Below are 25,381 nucleotides of genomic sequence, written 5' to 3' on the forward strand. Positions count from 1 at the left end.
TCTTTTTGGGTCTGGCTTACCTCACTCAGGATGGTGTTTTCTATTTCCATCTTTTTGCCTGCAAACTTCAAGAAGTCCTTTTTTTTACTGCTGAGTAGTACTCTAATATGTATATATTCCATACTTTCTTCATCGATTCTTCAATTGAAGGGCATCTAGGTTGTTTCCAGGTTCTGGCTATTACAAACAATGCTGCTATAAACATAGTAGAGCATATACTTTTGTTGTGTGATAAGGCCTCGCTTGGGTATATTCCCAAGAGTGGTATTGCTTATTCTTATGGGTGTAAGATGGAATCTCAGAGTTGTTTTGATTTGCATTTTTCTGATGGCTAAGGAGGTTGAACATTTCCTTAAGTGTCTTTCAGCCATTTTAGATTCCTCTGTTGAGAGTGCTCTTAGATCTGTACTCCATTTTTTGTTGAATTATTTGTTCTTTTGATGACCAGTTTCCTGAATTCTTTGTATATTTTGGAGATCAGCCCCCTGTCTGATGTGGATTAGTGAAGATCTTTTCCCATTCTGTATGCTGTCATTTTGTCTTGTTGACCTTGTCGTTTCCTTTACAGAAACTTCTCAGTTTCAGTAAGTCCCATTTATTAACTGTTTCTCTCAATGTCAGTGCTACTGGGGTTATATTTGGGAAGTGGGCTCCTGTGCCAATGTGTTCAAGTATACTTTCCACTTTCTCTTCTATGAGGTTCAGTCTGGTTGGTTTCATGTTAAGGACTTTGGTCCATTTGGACTTGAGTTTTGTGCATGACAATAGATAAGGATCTATTTTCATTCATTTACATGTTGATATTCAGTTATGTCAGCACCATTTGTTGAATATCATGCTTGACTCTTTATGACTTTGTTGGGGACTGAACTAAGGCCTTTGGCTTGAAATGCATGCACTTTATTAATTGGGCCGTTTATCTCTAGCTTCCCATGGTGATTTTTTTCACTAACCTTGATTTCCTAAAATGGCACATAAAATATTGCTTCTGTAGACTCCTGAGTTTTGTTGATAATGTTGTGCCTTAACATTTAGTGTTTGTCTCTCACATTTTACCTTAGTTATAGCTCTCCTCCTTAGAAAGCACAGACTAAAGTCTGACAGATGCCTCATGTGTAAGAAGCTGCCTACCAAGCCTGATGACCTGAGATAGAACATCAACATCTTATCCACAAGTGGAAAAGAGAACCAACTGGACTTCCTCACGCTGTTCTCTGACTTTCACACACATGCAGTGATGTACATAGCCACACACACACACACACACACACACACAAAGTAAATACATCATTTCTAAATTTTCAAAGAAAGTACATCTGTCTGTTTACTCCTATAATAAGGGGCCATGAGCAGTAAGACAATTTGTTCATAATGTAGTTCAAGGGGGTAGAAGGCTTATAAAACAGATAGAAATCTACATATCTACCCTAGTTCATAACACAGATGATCCTTGCAGACGAGACGAGAGTACTAGCTAGAAATTTGTCTTAATATAATATTTCGTCTCTGACACAGAAATCCTGAGACCTGTATAATTTCCTGGCTAATTACCTCTAAAAACAGTTTTCATAAGTAATTTCATAAGCAAGGGACACATCTTTTGATCTAATGATATGACTCAGGAAGAGAATGGTTGCCAGAGAAAATAGCCAGGTGACTACAGGGATAGAACCTGTAGCTTTCCTCCAACCTTCAATCTCTGGGGAATTGAGAAAGGCTAAAGGTTGAGCTTCTTACCAATGACTAGTGATTTAATCAATCGGGCCTTTGTAACAAAGCCACGCCGAGAAATTGAAAGGACAGCATTCAGAATGGCATTCAGAAAACTTCTAGTTTAAGCATGTGTAGGCTCATGGGTTATAGCACAATAGGAAGAAGCACACAGCACAGTCCAATTGTGAACCTCCCAAGAGACGTCTGCCAATGTGTCTTTTCATCTGTGTCCCCACAAGGCTCTTTATAATACTCCTAATATAAGTAAGTGTGTCTCTGAGATCCAGAAGTCAATCTGATAAATTAATCAAAACTCATTTGGTTGTGAGGAGGCAGGGCCACTGATGGCCACATATTACCAACAAGAATGTAAAATTGGTGTGGCCTTGTGGAACTGAGCCCTTAAACTGTGAAGCCTGATGCTCTCCTTAGGTATTTAATTGAAGCTTACAAGTTCATGTTAGTGAAGTGGTCAGTTAGATAGGAAAAAAAAACTATTTTGGTGATCAAAGGTAAAATATTCTATAGTGGATGTGTTGGAAGACCCCACATGTTTTGTTTTTTTTTTTCTGTATCTTACAAGCCTTAAACAAGGTATATTCCTTATAAGAAACAAGTATTGCTTCTTGAATGAAAATGTCTGGTAGAGGACAGGAGGTGTGATGAATGGCCAAAGTCTTGACACATCTTCAGCTACATTAGCCAACAGGCTTCAGGGAAGTCTAAAAACGCACTATCAGATTCAAAGGAAGCAGAATTCAAGGCTGAGGGGCTGGAGAGATGGCTCAGTGGTTAAGAGCATTGGCCGCTCTTCTAGAGGACAGGGGTTCAATTGGTACCCATATGGCACCTCACAAATGTATGTAATGCCTGTCCAAGGAGATCTGACATCCTCACACAGACATACATGCAGGCAAAACACTAATTTACATAAAGTACAAATAAATAATTTTTAAAAAATGAATTCAAGACTGAGAACACCATAGGCCAGTGAGACAACTCTATGGGTGAAGGTACTTGCTGTCAAGTCTGACTACCCAAGTTCAATCCCCATGATGCAAATGATAGAAGAGAACCAGTTCCTGAAAGCTGTCTTCTGACCATCAAAGCCTGTGGCACATGTATGCCTGTTCCTCCCATCTGTCTCTGTCTCTCTGTCTCTTTCAGCCTCAATGTCTTTGTCTCTCTGTCTCTCATACACACACCAGATAGATAGATAGATAGATAGATAGATAGATAGATAGATAGATAGATAGATAGACAGGTGTTTTTTAAAAAATTAGAATATCTGAAGTAACAGGGAACGTGTGTTGTGACACACATTTTTTTTTTTTGTTTATTTGTTTTAGTCCTGGTCTCAAATTCAACAACCCTCCCTGATTTGTCTACCTAGTACTAGGATTCCAGGTAGAGCCAGCCTCAGCACCACTTTGGTAAAATCAAAATCCTCCACTGCTTACTCTTTAGGTGAATGTGTAAAGTAAGCCCAGGAACAGAAACTTCTAGTTAAACTGCTCACGGCAGCACTTGCTAAATGAACAATTTAGGAACTGTACCAGCATTCCTGTCTAAACAGGAGCAAGTGCTGGAGGTTAGACCAAACAGGCGTCTTCTACACTGTGTTTTGGATTCAATGACTTCTCAGATCACTTCCCCTTCTCACCTCAACTTCAGGAATTAGCAGAACAGAGCAACTCAACCGTTGAAGTCCCTCTTCACAAAGATTTCCTAGCCATGTATATGCAACCCCTCTCCTCTCAGCAGTGTGTGCTATTAGAGTAATGAACATGGGTCAGGATGCTGGACTTTTCCGCAGATCAAGACTAGCTAGGGAGAGAAGAGCTAAGCTGACATTAGCCTAGACCTAAGACATTTACCTTCTATAGGATCTCGAGAATAAACTAAACCACGTCATGAAGGGGACAGTACTTGCTAAAGACTTGCCTATAGTGATATTTTATTTATATTTATAAATAAAGCTTACATGGAGACCAGAAGGTAAAACTAAACTACTAGAGGTCAGGCAGTGATATCACACACCTCTAATCCCAGGATTTGGGAGATAGAGGCAGATGGATCTCTGTGAGTTCAAGGTCACTTTAGGCTATACAAGATCAATGTAGGAACAGATCCAGGTGTTGGTGGCTTATACCTTCAATCCCAGTACTAAAGAGTCAAACACCTTAATCCCAGCACTAGAGAGATGTATAAAATGGGATTCACTAGAGAGAAATATACAATGGGATGAGACAGGAACTCATTCTCCTTCAGTCTGAGTATTTCTTAGAGGTAAGAGCACTCTAGTGACTTAGTTTTAACTTCTGGTCTTCAGGCAAGTTTTATACATAAAACATAAAATATCACTACAGTTGCCTACACAGTATGCAAAAAGCTATTTCCAAATGATTTGATCACATATCCTAGACTTGGAGATAGCATTTGTGTGGTGGATTACAAGGGTATGTGTCTACAATCTAGCACTCCTGAGCCTGAGGCAGGAAGATTGCCAATTCAATGTTGGGCTGTGCTACATAGTGTTGGAGCCAACAAGACTGTACAGTAAATGTACAGCTGACAGATTCATGAAGGCAGATCCATAGTATGACTTATGGGGCACCCATTTTGCAAAGCTGCAGGAACACTTGTCTTTTGGAAAAGTCACTGTCATGTCTATAAAATCCTTGTGAAGCCATGATTCTTCCCTACAAAATGGAATTCATTCCCAAAAGGACTTCAGAGTGTAGTTTCTCCTGCATGGCAAAAGAACGACCTTGCTTCAATCCCCCACACCATGAGGCCTTAGAGCTACAACATTTACTCTTTGTTCTAACAGTCAAATTTACATAGAGTCAATCCTACAAAATTACCTGCTAACAGACCACGTAGAAGCTTCTATAGAAGACAGGCACTGAGCAGGAAGGCAGCATGCCCCACCATTGCTAACAAACAAATCAGGGTTGTCCTTAGAGCTGGTTATCACAAAAGAGATTAGATGAGGAGAATGGGTGAATTGAGGATTCAGGGATACTTCTTAACTTTATCTAATGGTTTGGAATGTCAAGTATTTCCCCTTGAATGCTGGAAATTTCTGGGTGCTGTCACCTGTTTTGGAGCACAGCTTTGTCAGGTTCTACCTGCGCTTTTTTATAATTTTGATATGCATGTTATCATTGTCCTAGCCTATGGAGTTTTCAAACTATGTCTGTAAAAACTAGGAACCTCATGGAGATCACAAATTATTCTTCTCCTTATTCTTATTCTTCTCCTTGATACTTCATCTTCTACTTCTTCCCTAACTCCCCTTCCTCTTTGTTTCCCTTAGTCTTCTTCTCTGTGCCCCTTCACTTCACTTTTGCCCCTCACACAAAAGATAAAGAACATGTGGAGCTAACGTATTTGACTTGATCTTTTTACCCTTTTTGGTCCTCACCTGCCATAGACATCCAATTCTGAGTCTTGAGGAGGTACTGAGGCTGGTACTCAAGGCCCTTGATACTATAGTAAGAGCTTGTGTCAAAAATCAAAGGAAAGTACTTGGTGTGCTAATGTTTAGGAATCATTTACCATAGTTTTCCCGATGAAAGAGTGGCTAGAAAACCTGTTTCTTAATGAAGAGTTCCTCCCACGTGACCTGTGTCTATGATATTGAAACCTCATATCTATCCTGCTCTGTTCTGACCCTTTATCATTCTGGTGTCTGGTGCTTAGCTATGCCTGTATTGCTTATTTTTCTACTCCACATCTCTTTTACTGTATGCTCCCTTCTGATCTACATGCTTCCACAGTGAGCTAAGATTCTGACCTAAGAACCAAATCCCTGGGGATTCTTAGCTGTGACAGGGTCTCAGCACAAAATCACAATCTTTAGCATTCAGAAGGAATCGTGGAGCCACCGTGTCTTGTTGCTGTAGCCTTAGACATCTATCTCTGTAGGAAGAAAAACACACTTAGATCCAGAAATAATTTTCAAATGTTTCTTGACAATGAACCTAAAAATAATTGCCCCCCCAAGGGAGATGTGAGAAAAAGAACTGAATGCTTTAACATTCCTGTTTACTGTAAATGCTTTGGAATATCTGTAATTCACAAATCAAAAAGCTAGGCACCTAAACCGAACAGCACCTTTTTAAGAGGTTACAGTGAGTCATCGTGCTAAACCCAGGGGAGGAAGTAGGAAAGAACCAGCTTTTGACATCCAACACAGATTTCTTATTTTCTGTCTATAGTTTTCTGTCACCACAAACCCTCCTGTGGTGGAGGTGCTGTTGGAAACCACAGGGCAGCTGGGCCTAATAGCATAGACTGCTCTACCAGTTGTGTTGGAGACAAAAGTTGCATGATCAAAAGTTCAAGGGCAGCCTAGGTTACACAGGAAGTTCAAAGTCAGTCTGGGTAACTATCTGAGACCTCTCCTTTAAATAAAAAGTAGGAATAGTAACAGTAATAGTAGTAATAGTAATAGCAATCATAGTGATATTTTATTCATGTTTTATAACTAAAGCTTGCCTAAAGACCAGAAGGTAAAACTAAACCACTAGAGAGCTCTTACCTATAAAAAATCCTCAGACTGAAGGAGATGTCCTGTCTCATCCTGCCTTATATTTCTCTCCAGTGCTGGGATTAAAGGCGTGAGACTCCCTAATACTGGGATTGAAGGTGTGTGCCACCACCACCTGGATCTGTTTCTGCATTGATCTTGCCCAGGGTGACCTTGACCTCTCAGAGGTCCATTTTCCTCTGCCTTCCAAATCCTTGGATTAAAGGTGTGTGACACCACTGCCAGACCTCGGCTTAGGCTAAGTTTTACCTTCTGGTCTTTAGGCAAGCTTTGTTTATATTTATTTATAATATATATATATGTATATAATATCACTATAAGCAATAATAATAATAATGGGCCTGGGGGCTCTGGATTTAACCTCCAGTGTTGAAAAAAAAACCTCATAAAGCATCTCTCTTTCTCTCCCTCTCTCCTCCTCAGAGTAGACTACTATATGGGTTGCCCACTTATACATGTTTCTCTTATAGAGAACTAGGAAGGGATAAAGCTTATGAGCAAGGTGATGGTGACAATCGGACTGCTGCTTGAGTCAGAAATACCACACACACTCATGTATCTATGTGCTAATTTGCTCTGTGTGGTCATCTGTAAAGTGGACATACACAGTGACCATCTTTTCACCTCACTCATCTAGTTTCAGGACTAAATGTGGTCATTTCATGGAATGATCCAGAAAGTCTGTCCATGGATCAGCTAAGTCAGATTACATTCTACAGACAGTGACTTTGCAAACTACCAGTGATGATGGCCACTGTCAGCCCAAGGTTTTCTCTCAGGAAGCGTTCCAATAGAGGCAACTAGAAAACTCTATCAAAAATGTAGGGTCTTCAGAGATAAGCGAACCCTCTAACACATGTGATGTGTTTTCTTTTGGAGCTCTTAATTATTTGCTATATTACCTTCCCCCATGTAGTAACTATCTTAGTATGAAAGCATCCCATACATGCATCAGTGTTATTGAAAAATAGTTTCATTGTTAACAGTAAAATTGAGGCTTTTACCAAATTGAACACCATTGCACTGTATTATGAGGCCTTTCTCATAGCTCATGAGGGTGGAAGCCTAGAAGTTGGCCCTTGAGAAGGGTGAGGAGGTAAAGGCACTTGCTGCCAAGCCTCAAACCTTAGTTTCACACAACAGGCAGGTACAGCCTGCAGACAGTCACCGACTAGGTCTTATGTGAGTAAAGGGTAGACTTTGAGGCATCTCTGTACGCAGACATGGAGAGAGCCAAAAGCATTGCTTCCATACCAGTTCCAGAATCACAGCTGGGATAACTGCCCAGACGTGGGACCCACTATGCCCACAGCTTTAAAATTAGAACATACTGCTCAGAGTTGACAGTCGTTGTTCCGTAAATCTATGTTTTTCAGCCCATACAAAGGACTCCTAAGAGAACTCTGTTCTACTACTGCCCACTGTCACAGATTTTAAATGGCAAGATGAATTTATGCCAGTCAGTTTAAGATGACACCCTTGTGTTCCTATGACCTTTCCACAGTGTGTGACTCAACTCCATTGGGAAATGAAGCCTCAAGAGAAGATTCCTATTTGCTTGAAAGTTCAACATCAACAAAGATCTATTTTATTGAAGACTTTCGATTTTTTTAAGGGTCTACAAATCTAACTCCATGTCCCTAATTAGGGACATCTAAGATAAGGATTGTCATTGACTTTATTTGTTTTAATTTAGTAAGTGTAACTTTGGAAGGTTCCAGGGTCATCCTTTTAAAGGGCCCTTCCCAAGGGCTGAGAAAAAGTACAAGAGACTATAAAGTGGGAAGCCACCTAAGTTGGTACTAGTCTCTTTTGTTAACTACAACCTTTTATTTCCTCTTTTTCTCTCTATCAGATTTGATTTCTCTAAAAACCAAGATGTGACAGAGCAAGACATTGCAGAGTTTCCTCTATCTTGCATTTTTGCAGAGGCCATTTCAGGATTAACTTGAATTTAATCTCCTTGATAGAGAGTCCTGTGGAAAATTACATAACCCTGTCCTAGGACCTGAGGCCAAGATACCCTGCCTAACTTATCTTAGCTTCTGCTAAACTGCCTGCATGTCCAAACCTCCCCTTTCAGCCCCAGAGCAAGATACCAGAATGTGGTTTTTACCTTTAGAAGTCACTCGGTCTAAATGCTCAGGGCAACACTTGGGTCTGAAATAGTGCAGTGTAGTCCTAGGTGGCTGGAATGAAGACTTTTAATTGGCTGTAAGCTGTGCCTGAGAAGTCAGTCATCTCTGGCGTGCTCCCTATAACAAGAAATGCAGAATGCACATGTCCATGGACATGGTCCTGGCCTGGGTCATTGGGGGATCTCCTTTAGAATCCGTTACCAGCCAGGTTTATCTGCCATGGGAAGCATCTCACCAGCAGAAAATATTCATACAGACACTGTTACATTTGACAGTCTTCAGTATCAAGGGAAACGGTCTTTAATCCTATTAACTAACTGCCTAAATCTTTTATTTTTTTTAATTTTTAAGATGTATTTCATTTTCTTAGGGTTTATATGTGTTTGGCTGTGTGAGTATGCACCACACATACACAGGTGCCCATGAAGAGCAGAAAAGGGTGTCAGATCCCTCGCAGATTGAGTTACAGGGGGTTGGGTGAGGCCTGACATGGATACTGGAAATAGCTGTAAGCCTTCTTCACTGCTGAGCCAGACCTCCAGCCCCTCACTGCCCAATCTAAGGGGTGGGGGGAGCTCAGCTGAGCCAGGCAAATTAGCCAAAGCATATTCCATCCAAACTGAGTTTCAATTTAGATCAGTGAATGTTTTGTGCCATACAGGTAAACGTGGAGAGACAGAAAGGATGGGAAGACAAAAATATCCCAACATATGGGTAGCCACGGAACTGACAGATGGGGACCATTTTAGTACAAGAAAGACAGATTAAGAAAGAGAAAGGTGTTTGAACCAAATCCACAGATGTGGTGGGGTATTATGCTATTACTGCTGTGTCTTAATACCATGAAACAATCCTGTTATCCTCATTCCTGTAAATGTGAGGGAAGCAAAAACTGACAGGCATAGAAACAAAGCTGCTTTGCCTACCACCCTGAATGCAGCTCTCCAGGAGGCTTATTTCAGCGTCGTTCAAATTCTACCATTCTCTTCTGCTAAAAGACAACTCTGGGAATTCCCTTACCACCCTTTCTTAATAAAATGGTGGTGGGGGGAGGTAGGGAGAGAAGATAACCTCAAGGTCTCTAAGTAGAGACAACTAAAGAGCTGGCTCCTGGATGTAAAACCAAATCCCTATTAGAACCAATAAAGCAGGGAGGTAGGAACACATGTTGATTGCTTGCTCCCTAGGCTAAGAAAAGGCAACCCCTGGAGATGCTGTCCATGCTTCTAAAATCTGATTACTATCCCTTGGGATCTCTGGCACAGGACATGAATTCATAACAATTTTATTCACACAATTTTATGTAGCCCAAAGAGAGCCAGCTTCCAGACTGAGTTTGGTTCCTCACTTCATATGAAGAGAAGATCAAGAGATGGTGATGCCAGAGCCAGGCTTGATGACTGACACCTATAATCTTAACGCTCAAAAGCTGACAGAAGAGGATTGCTGGGACTTCAAAGCTAGCCTGGGCTATGAGTGAAACTGTCTCAAAGCAAGAGAGAAGAGGGGTGGGCACCAAACAGGTATCTAAAGTCATGCAACAACCTTAGAGACAGAGTCGAGACATCTATTATGAGCCAATGTTTTTCTTTTTTAAACTAACTTTCTAGTTCCTATTAGCCACATCATCTCATATCAGGTGAGACATGGAGAGCTGATCTTAGAGCACAAGTTAGGCAGAACTGCCCATCTCTCTTTGGTATTACTAACACACAATGGGACAATCTTTTTTTCTGCCTTATTTCAAAGAAAAACAACAACCAAAAGGAAATGTTGTTCTTAAAAGATTCTTTTAACTGGCAAATCAAAGTCTTCAGATTCCAGAAGTACGAGTTCTGTCTTGTGGGGGATATTATTTGAAGCATAACTTCTTTTATGGAACATCCTGGTGACATCCCAAAAGCACCCAAGTAGAACTGTAGTGCTGTGATTTGCATGTAAATGTAAGTGTAATGTAAAATGTGTTTCATAATCCTTAGGACACTCAACCATAAAGGGCATGGCTCCATCAAATCCCTCCCTTTAGGGCTCAGGGAAATCCTTAGGAGAGAAGGCAGAAAGGGTGTAAGAGCCATAGGAGATGAAAGACATCAGGAGAACAAGGTCCTCTAAATAAAAATGATCAAAGCTCATATGAACTCACAGAGCCTGAAGCAGCCAGCAGTGAACCCACACCGGTGTCTGTTCCAGGTCCTCTGCAATTATATTCAGGGTTCAAGGTTAGTATTTTTATAGAATTCTTGAGTGTGCAAAAGAGTGGGATCTCTGCTTCTTATGCTTTCTCTAGGGCTCTTCTCTTTTTGTTTGTTTTGTCTACTTCTGATGTGTTAGGTTTTGCTTCCTATTATCATATTTTATTTTGTTTTATTATTATTATCTCTTACAAATATATTTGTTTTTAATGAAGAACAGAAACAGGGATTTTGTAGAAAGGAGGACAGGGGAGGAGAGCCTGGGAGGAGTAGAGGGAGAGGAAATAAATATGGTATGTGAGGGGGGAATCTATTTTCAAGAAAACAGACAAAAAATATGTCACTCCCAGACCCAATTGCTTCTATGCTTGACCCTCAGCAACTGATGCTGTTCTCAGGTGTTATATATAAATCCTTAGGACGTGCCTTCTTGGTTGAGAAAATGAGTCTCTGTGGGGGTGCAGTTTTAAGTTCCCAACCCACTCTTCTTTCTATGCCTTCCCTGCGTCCCGATCCATCCAGACATAATCAAGCAGCTTCACTCTCCAAAATCTTTACCTCTGTACCATGACGCATTATGTACCTCCCAAACAGAAGCCAAAATAAATGTCTCCTCTTTTAAATTCCTCCCTGTAAAGCAGTTCGTCCCAGCAACTACTTTAGTTGAGAAGAGAAACCAGTACAGCAGCTGTGCTCTAATTTCAAGCCCATCTAGGACTCTCCGCAGCCATGTCTGCACTGGCTCCTTGATGATCCTAACTCTGCTTGGTGTGCTCCAGAAGGGAATGGTAGATGCAGCTGCACAAATCTAGTCTTTCTGCAGTTGTAGAATGCGTGGCAGGTGCTGTCTTCGGCAGTAGTTCCTTCTAGTTGACTAACGCGATCAGATTAGTGATGAAGATGGACATATGCCAAAGTGGCCAGAGGGTATAGATGGCTGTTAGGTGAGACTCAAAGTGTAGGTGTCAGGGAGATAAAAATAAGGGGTATAGTCTCTTTTAGATAGAGCACACTACAAAACAAAGTAGGGTGAATCATGAGAAAATATCAGAATGGTTCCAGTAATGGATGAAACAGGAGATAATCATACTAAGTGAATTGAGTCAGTCTCAGAAAGAAAAATATCATGCTCTTTCTCATTAGTTGCTCCTAGATTTTATATACATACACAAAATAGTGTGTGTGTATGACAAAGAGGGGAGGGGAAAGTACAAATAAAATTATCTAGGAGGGTAAAGGGGGACTGATGAAACTAGCAAGGGGCAAAAAAAGGAGCTAATAAACAGGTATAATGGGGAGTGTGTATAACATACAGTACTTACACAGCAAGCTAGGTTAAAGCACAGTTTTAATCCCAGCCCTGGGAAAGCAGAGGAAAACTGAACTCTAAATTCAAGACCAGCCTGCTCTATGTAGTGAGTCCCAAGCCAGTCAGAGACATGGTGAGAGCTTATCTCAATTTTATGAAATAAAACAGTCCACATTCATGCACACTTAAAAATAATTTTTAAAAAATCTTTATTGTATTTTATGTGTGTGGCTATTTTGCCTCTGTGTATGTCTGTGTCACATGTGTTCCTGGTAACTGGACAGGCCAGAAGTGGGCATCATCAGCTTCCTCTGAAATCAGAGTTACAGAGGGCTGTGTGCAGCCCCGTAGGTGCTGGGAATTGAGCCTGCGTCCGGCAAGAGCAGTAGGTACTTGTAACCACTAAACTATCTCTCTAGCTCTGAAGTAACTATTTTTAAATCAAATATTAAATGCACCACTTAAGATCAGAGTGCAGATCTTTAGGATAAGCCTATTTTGAGGCATGTGTGTGCACCCTATGTTTTGCAGTGACTTATATGGTCTCTTGATACCAGTGGATGTCAAGAAATAAAGATTACAAGAGCCCATAGCCTGTCAGAACCTGGCTTTCAATGTTCTCAGAGCATCTCAAGAATCAGTTGAGTCTTTTTAAATCAGTGGTCATCAACCTGTGGATCATGATCCCATTGGGTCACATATCAGAAAGGTATTTGCATTACGATTCAGACCAGTAGCAAAATTACAATTAATAAATACCAACAGAATAATTTTACGGTTGGGGGTCACCACAACATGAGGAGCTGCACTATAAGATCGGAGCATTAGGAAGGTTGAGAACCACTGTCTTAAATGTGTTCTTTCATTAAAGACAAAAACAAACTAACAAATTCTCAGAAAACACCTAGTAATAATAAAATCTTATGTATTAAATATACCATTTAATCATTAGAAATCATTTACATGATTAAAAACAAACAAAACTTCAAAGTCAACACTGGGAAATGTTCATAAAACATTTGCCATGAGAAATCCATCCCCCAGATATAATCTTCCCTGGGTGAAAAACTGGAGTCATCAAATTAATGATACCAATGGCCATTTAGTCCATGCCACAAACTCCTATTTTGGTTCTGGGTTTCCCCAAAACTAATCTGATAAATATCCTAACTATATCTACAATGGTATGTATTGGGTCTTAGACCTTAATGAACCCATTGTATTACGGGTTTTATTTCTTATTAAACATTAGCAACCTAGTACAGTATCCAATGCCTTGGACATTTTGTAAGAACTCTTATAGATCAATGAAGGTTTCCTGGCATATCTTGATTCCGAAACTAAAAACCAAATATACACAGAGAAGAATTCAAGTTCCCACCTGAGAAGATGCTGTCTTCTCAGTGAGAGGCTATCTCTCAGGCTCTTAACACCATGAGTCTTGCAGTCAGCTCATCTCTTGGCTCAGCAGTTTTCTAACTGTTAATAGATTTCTGTCTATGTTTATCTAGATGAGATAACAAACAGGCTTCTGAATGAGTAAGCTCTAAAATGCTACCCTGGAAAGCAGCATTCTGAAAAAACCATCGCAAAGTTCTTGTGGCAAAAATAGAAAGAAAACCATACCTGTCTCCTCAGATCTCTTGTTTTCTTGGTCATCTTGTCAATTGCAATGTTGAGAGGATCTCCTTTTTCTTTCCTTCCAGTCTGTTAAGAAGAGAAAAATCACTTCTGGTTTATAAAATTAAGTGTCAAGGACATTAAGTGTTTAAGACAATTCAGGAAAATATGTTAAGTTGCAAAATCCAACTAATTTAAAGCAAACCAAAATATTTAAGTATACGATGAACATGGCTGGGTGACTAAAGTTATTTTTCTGAAACAGAAATTAAAACAAAAAGTCAACACGTTCTCAGGATAGTTATATCCATATTCAACTCTCTTCAAATCCATTTTCTTCCTCTCCTGCCATTTATGGATAAATTACATAATACAAAAAGTGTCTTGCTTTTGATCTCAAAGACAAATATAATGGGATTTTTATTATGTAAGCATGCTTATAAAATAGAAGTGATTCTTAAGAAGAATTCACAGGGCCTAGGAGAAGACTCAGTGGATGAACTACTTGATGTGCTACAGTCTGAGAACCAGAGCTGTATCCCGGCCACAAAAATGACAGGTCAGTACAGCAACCCACCTCTAATTCTAGCACTCTGAAAGCAGAGACAGGGAATTCCCTGGAAGACACTGAATAGTGGGACTATGATATCATTGAGTTTTGGGTTCAAGTGAGAGACCCTGCCTGAATTATTAAACTGGAAAATGATAGAGCAAAACTCCTAACACAGAGATATGCAACATGCCTATACACATACACATGCATATGTATACAAGAGTATGCGTATATGCATGCATACCACAATAAAAAAGAAAAGCTTAAAACAAATTCTCCTTTGTCAAAATTGAAAATTTTATGTCAATATTTCAAAGACCACATTGCAAGTTTTGTAAGAAGATTGGAAAATCTACCTTTCTAGAAAATTAAAAACGTTTAATCTCTGTTCTACAAAGCAGGAGAGGTGCAAAACATAGCCATAAGGAGCTCACAGGTTGTGATCATGAGCAAATCTTTCCTTATGTCTCCAATATATAGTTATAGAAGCAAAAATAATAGAGAACAAACAACACTTCAATAAACTATTCACTTAAATTTTTCCAAGTTTTGTGTTAATTTTTTCCATTTCCCTGATGGCTATAGAAAAACAAGGAAAATCAAACAAAGATTTCTTAATAAAATTAAATTTGAATTTTTAAAGTTTATTTCATTGTGTGTGTGTATGTGTGTGTGTGTGGAGTTGGGGGTGGCTAGGGTTTCATTGCTGCCATGTGTAGGTCAGAAGACAAGAAGAAATCGGTTCTCCTACCTTGTGGGTTTTAGGAATCAAACTCAGGTCATGAGACTTGACAATGAGCACCTCTACCTGTGGGGCCATCTTTCCAGCCCTCCACTGTTTTGTTTTGCTTTGTTTTTACAGTGACAAGATTCCCATGGATTCAAAGTTTTATGAACACTGCAGGCGCCATCTTCTACACAAGAGGCGATCATTTTCAAAGAAATGTGTGAAAGCTATTAAATCACCGAAATGTCAGTCTAACACCCTAAATGTTATTTATTTATTTGTTTGTATTCCTAGGGGCAAGTCATCTCTTGCTCCACACCCCATCTGTACAGAATCTCACAAAGCTCCATAGCTGAGTATAAAATGAGTGAGATCCCGGGTGACAACATCCTACTTAACAGATGGTCTGCTTGGAGGAAAGAAATGACCACGTATCAGGCATATAAGGGTCTCTTTTCGTGAAAAAGACAAAATCCAAAACAAAACAACAGCAACAACAAAAAAGCAAAAACAAAAGAAAAACAACACCTAGATATAGGTAGCCCGTACAGACAAAAGCATCAGAATTGAAAGTGACCACTTTTCTTCTGCAGCTTGCTTCGTTAAGCCAGTTTTTCTAAACAAATAAGTGAGGCATAGCCTTACATGATTTTCATTGAAAAGTCAAAACTTGGGGCATATGTGTGCATATTTTTAGTTGTCTAGAACTCTACAAACCCTTCCTTCCCCACTCTCTAAGCTCACACACTGATTCTTTCAGATGTACACATTGAGGTGGTTCGTAGGAAGAGCTTGAAATAAAGAGGCTAACATTTTACAACTTTGAAATATCAGCCCAAAAATAGCTCCAAGAAAACAAAAGCATATGAAGAATTAGAATGAGGTGGTTTGATCTTTCTGAAAAACAGGAATGTGATCATAATGAGCAAGAGTACAGCCAGCATCCAGCCTTCTAATGCTCAGTTGGACACTAGTTCAACAGCTAGTGGCTACTCTTCTTCTTTGATTAGTGTGCAAATAGGATGTTTGCCATAAAAATACAGAGTTCTTTAGGGGAGGTGAGAACTGTTACAGTCTTTCTAAGAGTCAAATACTTCCCATTCCATTTCATTTATTAAAATAGTAAAATCTCACTCAGAAGGTAAAAGCTGCTGTGTGTGGTGGCACACATGATCAATCCCAGCACTTGGTAGACAGAGGCAAGCAGATTTCTGTGAAATCCAAGCCAGCCTATTCTACACATTGAGACCCTGTCTCAAAAGTCAACAACCAAACAAATAAAAGTTATGGGTTAGGTTTACATTGTGGCTAGAACAATAGAATAACTGTCAAAAGATGGGCAAGGACAGAGAGGTGGGGGAGAGATGGCTCCATAGGTAGAGTCCTTGGCTGGCAAGCATGATAAGATAGTTAAAATTCCTAAAACCAAAGTGATACTAGATGTGTCAGCACACATCTGTAATCCCAGAGCCCCTGTGGTGAGATTTAAAGACAGGAGAATTCCTGTAAGGGCACAGGTTAGCTAATCTGACATATTCACTGGGGATAAAACAAAAGAAATAGACACTGTTTCAAAGTGGACAGCAAAGGCCAAAAGCTTAGATTATCCTCTGGCCTCCAAACACTCACTGTGGTACACTAATGTCCACATTCATGAACACACACACACACTGCACACACACATACACACGCACACACCACCACCACTACTATCACAACCACCAACACACCTCAGAAAAACATACAAATATAATAGCTTTAAAAATAAAATGAATTGCAATAGTTTGACTACATGAAATAATAAGTAACTATGAGTAAGTACCAGATACTGGCATCTCCTTATTCTGTTAGTAACACATCTGTATCCTCTTTTCACCAGTGAGAAAAATGACAGTGGAGATAAGTCATGAAACTAGGGTCAGGAGTTGAAGAACTGACCTATGATTCCAAGACTTAAGAGGGCGTAAAAGAACTCACTAATTAAGATAAATAGCTTAATGCACCCTTTAAAACAGCAAAATGACAGCAGAAAAAGAAGCCATGCAGAGAAAAATAGATACAAAAAGCAAAATTCAAATTAAGACAAATCTAACAAGGCATAGTTTAGGACAGGACCATTGAAGCAAACCCCACATCCAATAATATGAAATTTGACAAGGCATGATTTGGGATAGGGACACTCGAGCAAGCCCTGTGTCAGATATTTCTTACTTTAAAAACTAGGGAAACAACAAGATGTCTGCAAGACATATCCAGTAGGGTGATAGTGGCATGAATATCACAGAAGTAATAAACCACTTTTGATTGGATTTAAAACCTTTCATGAGATGGAATCGGTCTCTGAAATTGTCAATGAGGCCAAGAACCTGAGGTAAGATATAGGTCATGGACTCCAGAGGAAACCCTACTATTATTGTTGTGCTAAATGAACATAGCAATAAAATGACTTCCAGTGGGGGAAAAAATGAAAAAAAAAAACTATAGAGAAATATTAGAAATATCACTCAGTGGGTAAAGTACTTGTCTAGCAGATAGAGACCCCAGGATCCATTTGTAACAATGCATAAACGAATAGTGTGGTTGCTAAGGCACTTATCTACAATCCCATACTTAAGAGGCAGGGCAGGAAGAGCAAAAATTCAAGATAGTCCTCAGCTACATAACTGATGTGGGAGTGTCATATCAATCTGTTGATTTCATTGGTTGAGCAATAAAGAAACTGCTTGGCTGGCCCTGATAGGTTAAAGAATTGGTGGGAGGAGTAAACAGGAGGAAGTGAGGTAAGACTCCTCAGTCAGACTCTGCTCGGCTCCCGGAGAGACCCGACAGCTCTGATCTCTGGAGCAGAGACGCCATGCTCCACTCTCCCGATAGCTCTGCTCTCTGAGGCACACACGATGAAGCTCCGACCCAACATGGACATAGGTTAGAATCTTCCTGGTAAGCGCACCTTGGGGTGCTTACACACATTATTAGAAATGGGTTAAAACAATATGTAAGAGCTAGCCAATAAGAAGCTAGAGTTCATGGGCCAAGCAGTTCTTAAATGAATACAGTTTATGTGTTGTTATTTTGGGCATAAGCTAGCCAAGCGGACAGGGTGTTGGGGACGCAGCCCCGCCGCTCTTATTTCAACACATAACAAGTTCAAGGTTATCCTGGTAAAAACCTTCTCTTAACAAGAACAGCAAAAGAAGTATGTTTTCATAATTAAAAAAAAAATACTAAAAAGAAAAAAATGTTAACTAAAACCCTGGCTTGACTTAGTGTTCTGTGATTTTACATGCTGAATGTGGTACCTCTACACCCAGAGGTAACATCAGTACTTAAGTGGTGACTGAGGTTGTTACAGACACACGTGGGAGACTTGGCTGTTCCTTTCTGTAAGCAGAAGGCAACATGTGTTTCCCATGTGGCATCAATAACCTGAATGTCAAGCACACATTTGTCAGACAGGATCACTGTGGGAGGAACAGTAATAGGGAGAGTTAAGGTTCCCTCTTCTCAGAATGTCTCCCATACAAATGAGTTGACTAGAACATGAGACTAGTGAAAGGGGAGAGTTCCTTGAGATGGCAAGTAGAAGCCCTACGAAGTCCCCAAACATAAGAGAGGGTTAGAGGACATTAACTAGACCATCAGCTCTGAGTTAGGGTGGAATAGAAAGAAGAGCAGCGTTTTGAGTGGCAGGAAGAGACACACGACAAGACAGGCTCTGAAAGGACAGTGAATAGAAAGAGCCAGCCTTTGCTGCATGGAAAGAAGGGATGACTCTGACTATCAACCAGGATTATTTTCAAGAGAGCTTCCTTCCAGCGTTAATATGACTGACTGTGTTTTAACCTGCAAACCCGGAGAAGTCTGTTGACATCAGTATTCCACATCACTCTTGTCAAGACTGTGCTCATTTAATATTTCCAACTTCTGGTTTCTTTAACCATCAAGTCTTTGACTGAAAGCAATCAAGACATGATGGTGGCATGGACTGCATAAAGTAAAATTCTAAGAGAAAATAGCTAACTTATTTTTGGTTATGTGCCAATTAACATATCCCATGCTTAGGAGGTTCTCTGGTGTTGAGATCCTAATTCAAGTCCCCTGCAAGAGTTGCAAATTCTCTTGGCTGCTGATAAATTTCCCCAGACCCAAAAGCTATGGATTTCATAACAAAGCACTGAACTTAGGAGATCTGAGCGACTGACCAGGAGAGTAAACTAACTGGCCCTTTGTAACCTTGGGTGTCTTGAAATAAAGTTTGCATGTAGACACTCATTGTCTCTCAATACTCAGATCTTTACAGCTCATGAGAACGTCAAGCCAGTTCTGAAGGTATATGCCTGTGGTCCCAAATGCTTAGGAAGGGGTATTTTTAGTTGTCTTTCTCTTGTTTTGATAAAATGCCTTGATAAAAGGTAACTTAAAGGAGAAACAGTTTACTTTAGTTCACAATTCCAGGTGACAGTCCATTGTTGTGGGGACTTGAAGGCCACAGGAATTTGTTGTACCTAATCTCTGCACATGCACAGTTAAGAGGAGGCCGAGGTGAACATGGAAGCATTCTCACTAATGTTCTTCTCACTTTCCTTTTCCTTCATCTAGAGTCTAGTATGAGAAAATGGTGCTACCCCCATGCAGGTGGGTCTTTCCATATCAATTAAGATTATCTAGAATCTAGATGACCTCCTACAGACATAAGAACAGGCCAAGCTAACTTGGAGAATTGATCCTTCATTGAGATTCTCTGCCAGATGATTCAAGATTGTGTTAATTTGACTGTTAAGAATAACTATAACAGAAGGAAAACTGGTAAGGACAAGTATAGTTTATGACCACTCTGGATAATTTGTTGTGACACGGTCTCAAAGATTCTAGAGATGACTCAGTGGTCAAGAGCATTGTCTTTTCTTGCAGAGGTCCCCTTTTCAACTCCCAGTACCCACCTGGAAGCTAAAAACTGTCTTCAACTTCAGTTCCAAGGGATTCAATGGCTTCTTCTAGCCTCTAAGGTTACTTGACATACATAGCATATAAACATACATGCAAGCAATATACCTATTCATATAGAATAAGTTAATAAAACATTTTTTAAAAATCAAAATGAGGGTTGGGGGCATGGCTCAGTGGGGCCCTTGCCTACTCTGCACACAGTTCCAGATTTAATCCTCAAATAAACTAGCTACAGAGAGATTGGCAAACTCTTGTGTCATGCTGCCCTCTGTCATGATCACCATTCACTCAGAGAAGTTGACAGGCTTGTCTGCTAATGGAGGCCAAGTATGAGTAGCCAGTGATCTTAAATTATTGATGCACCTTACTTGCTTTTAATGTCTGTTGTCTTTTAGGTACAATATACAGCATAACATATGCTTTGTCTTCATGATAGATTAACCGGACAATCATTCATGATGTCATTGTACTTAAAACAATAAGACATTTTTAACAGTTTACTATATTTGGAGGAATTAGGTGAGTATATCAGACAGTAAATGAATAAATATAAATAAATTAGCAAGAGAATCAGTTTAGAAACTAGAGTCCAGGCAGGGTAGTATATGGCTGTAATCCCATTACATAGGAAGTGGAAGAAATGAGATCAAGATCATAGTCAGCTACATACTGAGTTTGCACCAGTTTGGGCTGCTTCTAAATAAATAAACATTGTGATTAAAGAATTTCATGTGTTTCCTTTACAGGCTATTAATAAAACATGAGTTTGAGGTGTTTTTCCATTTACTTTTTTGTACTATATTCGTAGACCTGTTCCTACTTCTCTTTATCATAGACACATATGTGCTAAGTGTATGTAGTACATTGGTATGTGTGTTTGTGTGTCAGCATATTTGCAGGTGCATGCGTATGCACATGTATATGAGTATGTGTGTACACGTGTGAAGGCCAGAGGTTGTCATTAGGTGTCTTCTTTCACTGAACACACAGCTTGCCAGTGTGGTTAGTTGGGTTAGCAAGCTTACCCTATGGATTCCATCTCTGCCTCTCAAGTGTTAGGATTACAAGTTAGACTGTTATATCCACCTAACATTTACATGGGTGTTCAGGATTCAAACTCTGGCTTTCATGCTTGCATGGTAAGTGCTCTACCCACGGAACCATCTCACCAGTCTACCTTCTTTATCTTTACCGGCAGTAGAGATGCCATTTTGTAAGTGTCATTATTAAAAGAAGACAACACTCCAAGAACTCTCCCACACTGCTGTGGGCACCTTTCCTAATGGCCATCTGCTGTGTTAGAGAAGTGCTTGTTTATAGAACTCTATTTGTTTTAGACTTAGAATGTTATTTTACAAACACGTCCAGGGTGGATCCGTGGCATGAATTGATGAGAGCAAAGAGAATACATTTCCGGATTTGGGTTTTCAGAAGATGAGTCTTCATTCACTCAGATTCAGTCCAATTTGTCAAGGCATCAGATACTGAGGATCAGACTTTCAGAACCAGTTTCATTCTAACCAGAAGAACTGTGCCACTCACTGGATTTTAGGACTTTGCCATTGGGCTTCAGGTAAAGTACAATATTTTATTTCAATGATCTTTTATCATACTACCTTTTTCCTTTTTACAAAATAAAGGTCCAGGTCCCTTGACTCTGGACCATGCTATATCTCAGGTTGATGACATAGTATACTTGGCTAGCGTCCTGGTCTGCCATGCACAACTCCCTGTGTTGGGTCCCCAACACTGTATAAACCATGCACCCTGATGCATGCCTGTCATCCTAGTACTTAAGAGTGAGAATGGAGGTAATTATAAGTTCAAGGTCATCCTCAGTTATAGGTCAACTCTGAGAGCAATCTGAGCTGCCTGAGTTCCTGCTTATAAAATAGTAATTATTGTTGTTATTGTTATTAACCTCCTCTCTGAATAGATTAGATGGATGAGACACGTCACTCTTGAAACTCCTAAGAATGTGTAAAATAGATACATATTGACACAGTAAATGACACAGAACTGATGCTAACTTCATGATCTATGCAGCACAATGTTAAAAAAAATCTCAGCTTTCAAATCTCTAAAAATTAGTAATAGCCTCATTCCATTCCCTCTTCACACCTAAAACAGTTCACTGCACACAGGTAGTACTCAGTGGGAAAGGATGAATACAGAAGGAATGAAACTAAAGGAGGTAATTCTCAGAAGTCCTGTGAGCACAGCTCTACTAAGCAGGATGCCCATTAGAGCCGCAGACTCACATGGCCATGTTTGAGGACAAGATATAAAGATGCCAAACATGGCCATAGGAACACATATGTATAAAACCTAATTCCTTTCCCTCAGATGACCATGAAAGCTGAACGGAATGTGCAGGAATATTCAAAATACTGTATAGCTGTGACTCTTAGAGAGTGCATTGCTAGGGGCTAATAAAATGCTCAGTCTTCAAAGTGTTGTCATTTGAAATAGGAAAATTCCAAATCATTGGAATGGCAGAAAGCAATAATGTACCCTGAACTCTACCTGTGACACATACTGCTGTCATTTAAACCTATGATTTAGACAACAGGAGGGAGGAGGAAAAAATTATCTATTGATCCAGCAGTCACCCTATCATACTTGGAAGGTTGCCTGCCTACCCTCAAACCCCACATATAGAAATCGTATCGTTATTACAAATAGTCCCATTATTTATAGAACCTTGAGCATTTGATAATACCTTTATGCAGTATATAAATCATTGTGTGAACATGTGGACCTTTCTAAATATTTCCTTTTCACTGGCTAAGAACATTTTTCTTGAAAAAGAAAGACGCAGTATCTCCTTAGAATGGGTGAAAGGCAAGAAGTGGCCACAAAGCAAATTCATCTTCTGACCACACCACCCAATGCTCAGCTTTGCTGGATGCTGGAGTGGTGCAGGGGAGAGGTAGGGATAAAAGTGAGAAAAGAACCACTGATGTATCTTCTGACCTTTTCTGCTAGATCTTGTCAATGCCTAAAGAACCATAAATACATAATGTAACGATATCAAAGAAATTTATTATAGAGACCCTGAGGTTCTGGTTATTAGTACAGATAATTCTGTGTACTGATAAATTCACTATAACTTGAAGGCATTATAAATAAACAACACATTTAACACACTGATTGATTTAACTTAGAGTTACAGTGCACAAAGGAGTAATGTTATGATCACATGACAGGGAACTGTGGCTTGTCACCATTGTTCAGCATGGGAAGAATGCCAAAACAAGTATAAAAAGCCTCTATAAGAACCAAATGAAAACTTTGAAGTACAATTTCTACTGAATGTATATCACTTTCACCACATGGTAAAATTGAAGCTTACATCTGTATTGCAGTATCAGTGCATAAACAAATCATATGATGTGCTCAGGAGATGCCTGCCACTGTTTCCATTCTTCCATCACAGTATACATGATCTTTAACTAACAGAACTCTAGAATTTCTTTCTGAATGTCAACCAAGAATTCCGGATTAAGAGATGAACTTGTAGCATCCCAACCTGTGAGAATGAACCAAAGGTTTGTATAATGAAGGTGGAACCATTAAGAAGGAGGAAATTTTATGCTAAGATTTAGGAATGGGTAGCAGGCAACCCTGAAGCTGATGTGAAATGTCAGAGACAGGCACCACAGAGAGACATGTGGCTGAGAGTGAAGCTGAGAAGGACTCCACAGCTCCTTTCCACAAGTCTTCCTACATCCATCCAGCCCACAGACATTCTCTTCTCCTTGGAGTCCATTCTTCAATTACATACTGTGTCAAATAATGGAGAAACTAATATTCTATCAAACATCATTTGCCACGTTTTTAAGTGATTGCTGAAGAGAAGACATGTTTTTTTATAGGTCAAGAATGCCTGGGATTTTTCCCCAAGGAGTCAGCAGGAAACTCACCAGAAGTACTTAGGAAATACTCTAGTATAGACAGAAAGATGGATGGCTCCACCAGGCACCTGGGGCTAGGGAATGGGTAGGAAAGGCACTAATGGGTGTTTTGGAAAGCAGGGAATACTAAAAATAAATTTCACTACTTCACAAGTTGCTGCTCAGAACCACAGGAAGTATATGATTCGCACCTGTGCTGTGTCTCAATTTATGCTCCTTGATTTATTTTATCAACACAGGTGTCATCATCACTGATAAATTGCCAGGCAACTCTGCATAAAAGATATTTTTCACTGGGTCACTCCCAAACTTCAGTGATTACTAAAAGTCTGGCTTAATTAACTATATATCCCTTCTATGCCTGCAAGAGTGCGAACGAAGCAAACTGCTAAAAGAAGCCATTTCATCTTCACAGCTAAAATGAAAGCATTTAAGGCCAAGTACAAACTCCTATTGATTTGCTATGTGATCATGTATGTGTATGCTCTCTCTCTCTCTCTCTCTCTCTCTCTCTCTCTCTCTCTCTCCCTCCCTCCCTCCTCTCTCCCTCCCTCCACCCCGTCACACACACACACACAGAATAAATGATTAACAGGTGAATGAAATTTAAAATTTTATTTTATTTTTAAGAGCATTTCCTCCAAGCCACTAAGACATATTTGAAGCCATCAACACCTTAAAGATCTACTACATACATACATACATACATACATATATGCATACATATACCAATAACTAGATCCACACTGATGAGAGTTCATAGGAAAGTTAAAAATATTCAGGATTGATTTATGGATCCGAGGCTTGTGTAGAGACCTCAACCTTGACTTTCCTGACATTTACAAATATCAGGAGCTTATTCACATCATAACTCCTTCATCACCCTATCCTGCCCTCTCAATTCAAAGACAGTCAGCTTCCTCTGCATATCTATGGTTACTTCTACTACTTAGTTTGTGTTTACAAAGATTTTTCAATGTAAGTAACTATACATTGTGAAGAACTCCAACATTGTTCATTGAATCTCAGATTTCATGATATATAAAACATGTACGCTATATCAGAAATATCATGTATTGTCTCTTTCTAATTGAAGGATCTTTGCCTAGAATTGTAAACCTCATGAAGAAACCATTGCTGAGGAATACACAGATTTTAGAGGAGAACCTACTAAGGTTATTTTGCTAAGTGATTATGGTGTCAATCTGCCTTTTAAACATTAGGTTTACTACCTATGGACTAGTGCTGCTCTCAGCCTTCATCAGAGGCCCCCTTTTCAGTGGCCAATGGTCAACAGAGACATTAGCAACTGGTGAAAACATAAGGAATAGGTGGCTATGAAGTTCTTGGCCTTAAATAGAACATCTATTTCCCCCCCTACAAAGACTCAGTGAACACTGCAAAAGAGTGAGTGGCAAGAGTATAGAAGTAGATGGGGTTGACAGCTAAAGAAAATATGACATAGTTCAGTGCAGCTGTGGCTGCCTGCACAACATCAGCATGAGGTCCCTTCAACATTTCATCATGCATGGAAGAAGTACCACTCACTTAATCCTCACTGAGAGTCAGTGACTCAAAAGAAAAAGAAGGAAGAGAAGGAGGGGGAGGAGGAGGAAGAGGAGGAGGAGGAGGAGGAGAAGGAGGAGGAGGAGGAGGAGGAGGAGGAGAAGAAGAAGAAGAAGAAGAAGAAGAAGAAGAAGAAGAAGA

General features: G+C 39.8%; 1 protein-coding gene across 1 annotated transcript in view; it reads right to left on the minus strand.

Moving 5' to 3' along the window:
- Ctnna2 (catenin alpha 2) overlaps positions 1 to 25,381 on the minus strand; it is a 983,267-nt gene that overhangs the window by 256,163 nt on the left and 701,723 nt on the right. The window contains exon 7 of the mRNA XM_050162003.1: positions 13,537 to 13,617. Coding sequence (XP_050017960.1) covers positions 13,537 to 13,617 — 81 coding nt within the window. The remainder of the gene's footprint in view (positions 1 to 13,536; positions 13,618 to 25,381) is intronic.

This window comes from Alexandromys fortis, unplaced genomic scaffold (genome assembly GCF_014885135.2).
Source record: "Alexandromys fortis isolate MF-2015 unplaced genomic scaffold, M_Fortis_MF-2015_v1.1 scaffold_105, whole genome shotgun sequence".
Lineage (NCBI taxonomy): Eukaryota > Metazoa > Chordata > Mammalia > Rodentia > Cricetidae > Alexandromys > Alexandromys fortis.